The following is an 8356-nucleotide window of genomic DNA, read 5'->3' as shown; positions in this document are numbered from 1 at the left end:
GGGGGGGGGGGGGGTGGGATGAGTTATAGAAGGGTGAGGTACACTTAACAAAACTCTTGAAATGAAAGATCAAGCTATAAGGTGGAAATAACTTATACCTTATCCAACAAACTGACATATGCAAAGTACGACCAAGATTTATAATTCTTCAAAAATATTTTATGTCAAGGCATAAACCCTCCTATAACTCACATATAACTGAATAGGAAACTCAGTGACAGATAAAAACAGAAAAGTGAATTTTGGCCATGAGGTAATAAGTCTTCAAATCTCCATTAGATAAGAAAAGGCCAGTAGAAGCTATAGGTCAGTATTAAATTATTGGGAAAAATAAAAACCAAAAGTGGAGAATTAATCATGGGGAGTGTTCCAAAATTTTGTCAAAGACATATAATAAAAGTGAGAGTTATCATATTTGTAAAAAATTGGAAACAAAAGAATAATCTTCAAAACAGATACAACTAACATAATAAACTAAAATACCTGCCCTTTCCTAAAGCTACCCTAAATAATGTCAGAACTTCAGTTGAATGTCGGAGAAGTGCAGAATGGAATTTTAATTACTCTAACAATAAGCACTATACAAGAGCTTACATGTCTGATCTGCGACCCAACTGCTTCTGCGGTAAAATAATTTGCACCGAATGGGAATCATTGGTGTTTGGTATGGTGTGGCTCATTATGGCAATGGCCCTAGCAACCTTACCAACCTTCCTGACCTGTTTCAAGATATGCAACATCACATAAGATAGGAAGTGTTGTCTTTTTATCTTATGCATCAGGCTTCATAATAATGAGAAAAAGAGAAGTATAATGAGTCTGGTTTAGAGACATCATCATGGTTCCTCGACTGCCAAGGCTATTCCACAATGAGATGGATAAAGTTATAAGGCTCCATTTACTGATCGAGAAAGCCCAAAAATACAATAATAAAATATATGATTAAGAAAAGAAAAGAATACAGGCTCACGTTATAGATGGTTTGCATATGCAGACCCAATCTTAAAATAAAATCAGTCCACGAAACACACAATGATTTGAATAGGACATTAAAGTTCTTACCTTGTTAGGCAAGTAGGAAGGATCACAGACAACCTTTTTGCACCTGGCAGTTTCCCCTTCTGATGTGACACCAACAACTTTTCCTTCCTCATCGAATTCAACCTAGCATTCAAAGATCAACCCACTTTACCATAAAGAGAGAGATAAAACTGTTCATGAAATGTTTTTTTTAAAAAGAAAAAACTAAAAACAATGAAAAATATAGCCGAATATGAAATCAAATAGTCAAATTCATATGGGCAACCTTGCACTCAGGTTTGTTTAACATATATGTTCCACCGTAGACAGCACTAAGGCGAGCAAATGCCTGTAAGAAGAGTGAGAGTAGATATAGATTACATAGAGCAATAAGAGGCAGATGTACAAAAGAGAACTAAAATTATACCTAATAATGCTAGAGTAAGTAAATAGACAGGATGAGAGAAAGAGAAAGACCTGTGGAAGCTCCCCTAGTCCATATAGAGGATAGATGTACGGAGACCCTCCTTGAAAGCGTGCCAGAGACTCCGCATAAAGCTATCAAACAAATAAGAAAGGGAGAAAAGAGATTTAAAACATGCGAAAAAGAACAGAGTAATTAGCAACTCTAGATGGCTGTCACCTTCATTCTCTTTACTGTATCTAGTGCCGGCTGATCAAGATAGCGATCATCTCTTTGAAGTGCCAATGCATGACCAATGAAGTCAATGGTGTTGTCATCGAGTCCATATTTTCTGTTAAGAATCAATTTCATATAAGCACATTAATCTATACAACATATTAAGAAACAACTATTATAGAACGAAGACATCTAGATATACTATGATCAAGACGATCAATGGGGCCTATTGATATAGAGACAACACACCGAAGCACGGTGGTTTAAGACATTAAGAATCCTTTTAGGATAAAGATGCGGAAAGCTACCTGAATAAAAAGTATGTCTAAAAAAGAGATTAGATTTTTAAAAATTAATATATTCTTATAAATAATGTGATAGAAAAAAGCTATATATGGCAGGCTGAAACATATATCTCGTCTCCATTCCATTCTTGAAAAAAACTAAGGAAATCTATTTCCCTGTCCCCAACCCTACATATTTTAAATTTCCAACCCTGAGATGCCTAAGGTAATATCCACACCCTAAGATGCCTAAGCATTCAATTTAAGCATTAGACAATGAGTGTTTGATGATGATATTGTAGGAAATCCCAGGTGACCATTCAAATTTCGTTAGTAAGAGTTATTTAAATGTTTCTATTTCTTTTAGTATTGAGGTCAGAGTTATGTCAATAACATGACAAAGTTATATATGGAACTTGAGGCATACGCAATCAATTCTTTTGTTGTCAGTCTCGTCAAGTCCATTCCCTCATGTGTCTTAGGATTACTTTCATCATAATCTTGAACAAAGATGAAGAACTTCCGAGCACGGCGCTTCTCAAATAAACCCATAAGTGGAGATTTAAGTGCTTCCATATCCGTGGCTGGAACTTTGTGGATCTACAAAAAGGCATTTGGCATCATTAAGTTCGATATAAGTTTTATGTTTTAATAAGAGTTTCAAGACAAACAGTATGGAAACTTGAACAAAAGTATAACGAAAATAGAAAATACCTTTCCTTTGTTATACACATAGCTACCATCAACGGCTTTAAAAGACAAATACTTGGTTACATCTGTATGAATAAGAACACGCACAAGTGTTCCATTTGCCATCATAAACTAGCCACACAGAAAAATAAGTATTAATATAAAATTGAGAATTGTGAAAGGAAAAAACGTAAACAATGAGAAAACAGGTTCATTAGAAAATAGAAGTGACGAGCATATCAGTTGACAAAGTGAGCAAGAAACTTGGAAAACCATAACAAGGTGGGGGAACGAAGACCTTTGGAATCATGTCCACGTTGTAGTCCCTACTAGAACCCAGATGGGCAGGTGGCTTGTCATCTCCCCTGAACCGTTTCCAAAGCTGCAAATTAAATTAATACAGTAAATACATGACATGATTGAAGAATAGCACAAGAATACTGGAATTGGCTTAAACGATGGGACTAGTCAGCAGAGAGAGGACCTGAATGAGATTAAGCGATGAAGATTCCCCTCCATAATAGTCATTCCTATCCATGTGCAGAACCTAGAACATGAAAAATGAATGTGAGAGAAAAAGCTTCTCAACAATTCAAATAGAGAACATAGACCTGCATATCACGCAAGCCTATGGAGTAAGCATGTCAAGGATCCCACAACACCAGTAAACACCCGAAGTCAAACTTATAGATCATTGCATCGATAAAGGAGAAGATTGTAGCAGAGCATAAAAGAATTAATATCCACTGAAGCCCCGGCCAATTTCTTCACTTGATGAACAAGTAATTACTTCGCAATAAAATGGCCAACAAAGTACGAAAGTTATTGACATGAAATTGCTTCACTGGTGATGCAAAAAAGAAAAGAACTATGATATCCAATATGTTGATCTGGAGTGCAGATCAACTCAAGAGCGCAAAACAACGATCTCTTTGATGAAAAAATAAAGTGATAAAGAAGTACAAGAATTCAAGGATGCAACTAAGATCAAGATAGGAAAGCAAGGTAAATGCAGGAAATGAGAGGTAGAAGTAAGACCGATCAGAATAAAAAACATATAGAAGATTGATCGCAGAATTTAAAAATCGAAGCAGCTGAATTCGAGAACAAAAGAAAGAAAAAAGAGTAGAGGATGTAAAATGAAGACCTTGAGGCCATCGACAGAGAGAAGGCCACTGAGGATGCACTCCTTGAGACCGGTTCCAAGCACAATAACGTCATACTCTTCATCCATGGCGATTGAAGGTCTGAAAAACGAAGAAGCAGAGAGCAATCCGGGGGAAGTGGAAACAGATCTACAGTAAGAATAAGATTTGATGAGGGAGAAGGTCGTTGCTCACTCTAGGGCTTCCTGAAGGAGTCAATAGGCATGCATACCAAAATCATTGCTTTCTTCCCTAACTTAAATATAAACACCTCCACCCTTTGCCCAATCCTCATCATATTCAACCCCCCATTTTTTTAGGGGGGAAAATGTATTATTATTTTTAACCCAAGTAAGAAGATAAATTTAAAATATTTAAAAAATAAATAAAATCAGACAAAAATGTTTGAGTTTGAAAATATGAAGACTAGGATGGAAATGTATTTTACCCTTGCTGTTAGCATCAAATGTCAAAATTAGTTGGTGTATTCAATTTAATATTTGTTCTTATGATTTAAAAATAAATAAATAAATGATGAAAATTATTATTATTATTATTTAATAAAATTTTGATAAAAATTAAATTTTTATATAAAGATTAAATTAAACGAATTAAAGGCATAAAAAAAGAAGGGAGAAGATAGAATGGAACTCAAAACCAATGCCAAAACCATATTTTTGAGTGAAGGATATTTATGGAAGGTTTAAACGAAAAAGAAAGAAAGTATTTAAGGTGTGAAACCAAAGCAAGTTGGACAGGAATGATTCAATCTTTTTTATCATGTTAGGAATTACGGCTATCTAAAATGATAGGATATTATCAACTTTAAGCATAAGCACTCCCTCTCAACAATCCTCCCCTCGAACAAACTATACTAATAGAGCCTCCCTCATAACCTATAAAGCTCTCAAACAGTCTCTCTCCTCCTTTAATCTCCATAGGCTCACTCTTTCTCTAGAGTTCTCGAACAAAGGACTTTGGGCTTAAAGGACTTTGGGCTTTACGATCTTTCTCTAAAACTTTGGGCTTTACGATCCTTCTCTAAATTAGTCAAGACACCTCCAAACACATTTTATTCGATCAGAAATCATATTTTAAATATTAAGTTTTTTTTTTTTTTTCCTAATTCCAAAGCATAACTGGTTTCATGGATTTGCTCAATTTTCAAATTAATTATTTTTTCCCAAGTTGAAGCCGAGTTGAATTGAAGATAAATGGGCCAGAGGCCCATTTGTAATTTGTGGGTTGGGCGAACCCTTTTCACGCTTACATATAATTCATATAAAAATATTTGGTAGGTTTCTTTTATGTATTTATTTATTTATTTATTTATTTGTGGGTTAAGTTCAAAGCTTATCCTTTACTCGTTCATCCTAAACTTCCCCATTAAGTCTAAAATCTATCCTTCCTCTCGTTTATCTCATTCCACCCAGTTGTACCACATAACACCCAAATCAAATATCCAGTTATTTATTTATTTATTTATTTATTATTATTATTATTGTATTCCACGTTTTTCTCCCCCAACATTTTTGTATGTAATAAAAAAATAATAATAAATAAAAAGCTATATTTTATATTGACGAAATAATAATAAACATAAAAATGTATTTGGTTGAATGAGTATTGAATTTGAAGGAGTATTGGCTGTCCTTCAAATAACTAAAAGGATGAATTTGAAGGAGTATTGGTGTCCTTCAATGAAAGAATCCCACATTGGTTTAGCTAATTTAGGGATCAACGATATTGAGACTTTTTAAAAAGCCCAAAACAAAAGATCTTACATTTATATCATTCTATTATGGAGAGGGGGTGTTTTAGCAAATATTATCACAACAGATCAGTATTGTCAAAATTGAAAAGCAAGAGCAAAAATCATGAGGCCGGATTCATTGTGATCAAATCTAAGAACCATTTTCAAGTAATCAAAGAACCATTTTCAGTCTCAAGCGTACAGAAAAAAGGCAAGGAGATACAAAATTTTCAACCATTTCGCATTTACGTTACATATATGTATGAGAGGAGCTGAGATCCTTAGTGTCATTGGACGGCATAAACGCCAGCACCATAAGCATTCCCAGAAGCCCAATCGGAAGGAGGAGCAGCAGCATCAACGGCGGCGGCGGTAGCGGAGGCAGAATCAACGGAAGAATCAACAGCGACGCAGCCAGGCATATCAGCACCCCCAAATAGCTCGCTGCCGGCACCAACCGCCGCGCTTTCCCCTGCGATAGAGACCGCGCGTACTCTACCCGCCGCCGCTCCTGCGCGTAATACGAAATCCTATTGGCCGAATCGGAAGTGAAATTAGAAGTGGACCTTCCGTCCATGAAATAACATGGCTGTTTTTGGCTCCGCTGCTGCAGATTTACCCAGTCCTCAGGATTCGGAACCCCCCGCTCCTCGGCTTCTGGAAATCCAAGTCTCATTGACGAAATTTCAATTGGATGGCTCCAAATCAAACCAAAATCAATCGTAAAGCCCTAGAATCAAAAGTGATGTAGAGATTTGGGGAGAAGCTGAAAAGAAAAGCGCAGATCTACGAAAGAGAAGAGGAATTGGGGAGAAATCCGTTCAAATGGAAATCGAAGAAGGGGAAGTGGAGAAATGGGGGGGGGATGGGGAATTTATGGGAATGATGATGAGTAAGGCGGTGAATGGGAGGAGAAGAATGTATGGAGAGAGGGGATGAATAATAGTGAATTGATGGGGTGGTTGGTCACAGCACACAGAAGAGAGGGTTTTGGAGTATAATTTTATTTTTGGTTAAATTTTAACGTTACTGAAGCGTCAAAAAGGAAGAGAGAAGGATGGGTTCAGTGAATTTCATACGCCAAGTGGAGTTTACGAAACAAATACAACTTCCTGCTTTTAGAAAGATAACGAAGAATGTGTCTTCCAAGGTTCCGACCCCCTGCCCTCCTTTCTCTTTTCTTCTTTTATTTCAACTTTTTACACAATTTCTTTTTTTCTTTCTTTTTATTTTCTGTCTTTTTTTCTCTTTTTTTTTTCTTTTTTTCTTTTTTAATTCACTCACTTTTTCATATAATTTAATTCTATATCTAACCCATTATCTCTTTTTTTTCCGTCTAGATCGAGATCGAGTATGTGATGTTGTGCAGTTCTACCATTTTTCTCCTCAATTCAATGCATTAGTTCAACCGAATCTTCCCTTTGCACTCACTGTGATAGCTATTGCTTTTCGTGCCTTCTTTCTTAGTGTCCTGACGACGTTTATTCGTTTCATTATCTCTAAAATGAATTCTACTTTCAACTTTTTTTATGGGTTATGAAATTGAATTGATGGTTGATTATAGGATCTAAGGTTTGTTTTTCATATCTAAATTTTGCTTCTTAGGGTGCGGTCATTTTGCATAGTGTTATCGAGTTAATTGGAGATTAGGGTTTAGCTTTTCGAGTCTTTTTCATCTTTGACTGAATTTGAATCTCAAAGTTGGATAAATGGAATGAGATGGTACAAACCTTATAGTTCGATTAATAGTAGTGTATGTTGTAGACCGAAAGCGAGAGGGAGATGAAAAATGAGAGATATTAGATGGAAAGAGATAATAAGATTTCCCCCCTTTTATGGGTGTTTTTAGCCGAACACATGCATCGAAGGAAAAGAACCCAATTCTAAAATCAAACAAAAAGTTTGAATTTTTTGAATTAGCTGAAGCAGAAGAACAAAGTCCCAAAAATGGTTAAAACATGGATTAGGAGCCATTAAGAAGACAATTAACTTTAATATATATACAAAAGATTTGAAAGGAAAAGAAATGAGAAGAGGGTGTAGATGATGGGAAAAGAGGGGATGAGATGCCAAAAAGATGACCACAGAAATGGAAGAAAAATAGATATGATTTCAACATGTCATGCCAGTGTTCCTCTGATACACAAATCTATATTCCCAAAATGCCCCTCCATCCCACACATTCCATGACACACGTCCTTTTCATTTTCCTTGTTCCACACTAACCCAACATATCCTTCATCCCTTTCCACACTCTCCCCATCCGATTACTATACCTTACTATATACACACATCAAAGAAGTGTTAAAAACAATCGTGACCTAATATGCAATTACAACTTTTAACTTGAAACCAATGCAAGGTGAACTATTGTGACCCAGCAACATCCACGTGATGAATGAGGTGGGAAAATATTGGGCGTGACAGTGAGAGGGAAGGGGGAAAATCAGAAGAGACGGGACAGGGTTTGATTCTTATTATTAATGGTAAGCAAGCATGTGAGTTGCACATGCCTTACAGCTCCTCTTTGGGTCTTTCTCTTTCTTTTGCAATTCAATGCATCTTCCTTGCTTGCCTACCCAATCACCCAAACCGGCCTTGTAATTCCCACCCCTATCTTTCCCTTTCAATCCCTTTTCCTTTTTCTAATATTCCAACTCAACTATAAATAAATATTTCCCCCCCCCCCCCCCCCCCCCCCCCCCCCCCCCCCCCCCCCCCCCCCCCCCCCCCCCCCCCCCCCCCCCCCCCCCCCCCCCCCCCCCCCCCCCCCCCCCCCCCCCCCCCCCCCCCCCCCCCCCCCCCCCCCCCCCCCCCCCCCCCC

The 8356-nt window shown here is 37.1% G+C and overlaps 1 protein-coding gene across 1 annotated transcript in view; it reads right to left on the bottom strand.

Annotated features, from left to right (window-relative positions):
• Nucleotides 1-4025, bottom strand: part of LOC111468970 (guanosine nucleotide diphosphate dissociation inhibitor 2) — a 5717-nt gene extending 1692 nt beyond the window's left edge. The window contains exons 1-10 of the mRNA XM_023114149.1: nucleotides 3782-4025; nucleotides 3119-3181; nucleotides 2933-3016; nucleotides 2659-2766; nucleotides 2372-2544; nucleotides 1664-1775; nucleotides 1498-1578; nucleotides 1307-1369; nucleotides 1063-1164; nucleotides 595-719 (exon numbers count right to left, since the gene is read on the bottom strand). Of these exons, the coding sequence (XP_022969917.1) occupies nucleotides 595-719; nucleotides 1063-1164; nucleotides 1307-1369; nucleotides 1498-1578; nucleotides 1664-1775; nucleotides 2372-2544; nucleotides 2659-2766; nucleotides 2933-3016; nucleotides 3119-3181; nucleotides 3782-3868 (998 nt within the window). The 5' untranslated portion in view covers nucleotides 3869-4025. The remainder of the gene's footprint in view (nucleotides 1-594; nucleotides 720-1062; nucleotides 1165-1306; nucleotides 1370-1497; nucleotides 1579-1663; nucleotides 1776-2371; nucleotides 2545-2658; nucleotides 2767-2932; nucleotides 3017-3118; nucleotides 3182-3781) is intronic.
• Nucleotides 4026-8356: the final 4331 nt, after the last annotated feature.

This window comes from Cucurbita maxima, unplaced genomic scaffold, assembly GCF_002738345.1.
Source record: "Cucurbita maxima cultivar Rimu unplaced genomic scaffold, Cmax_1.0 Cma_Scf00038, whole genome shotgun sequence".
Taxonomy (NCBI): Eukaryota; Viridiplantae; Streptophyta; class Magnoliopsida; order Cucurbitales; family Cucurbitaceae; genus Cucurbita; species Cucurbita maxima.
The sequence above is the reverse complement of the archived record's forward strand: the minus strand, read 5'-3'. Positions and strand labels throughout refer to the sequence as shown.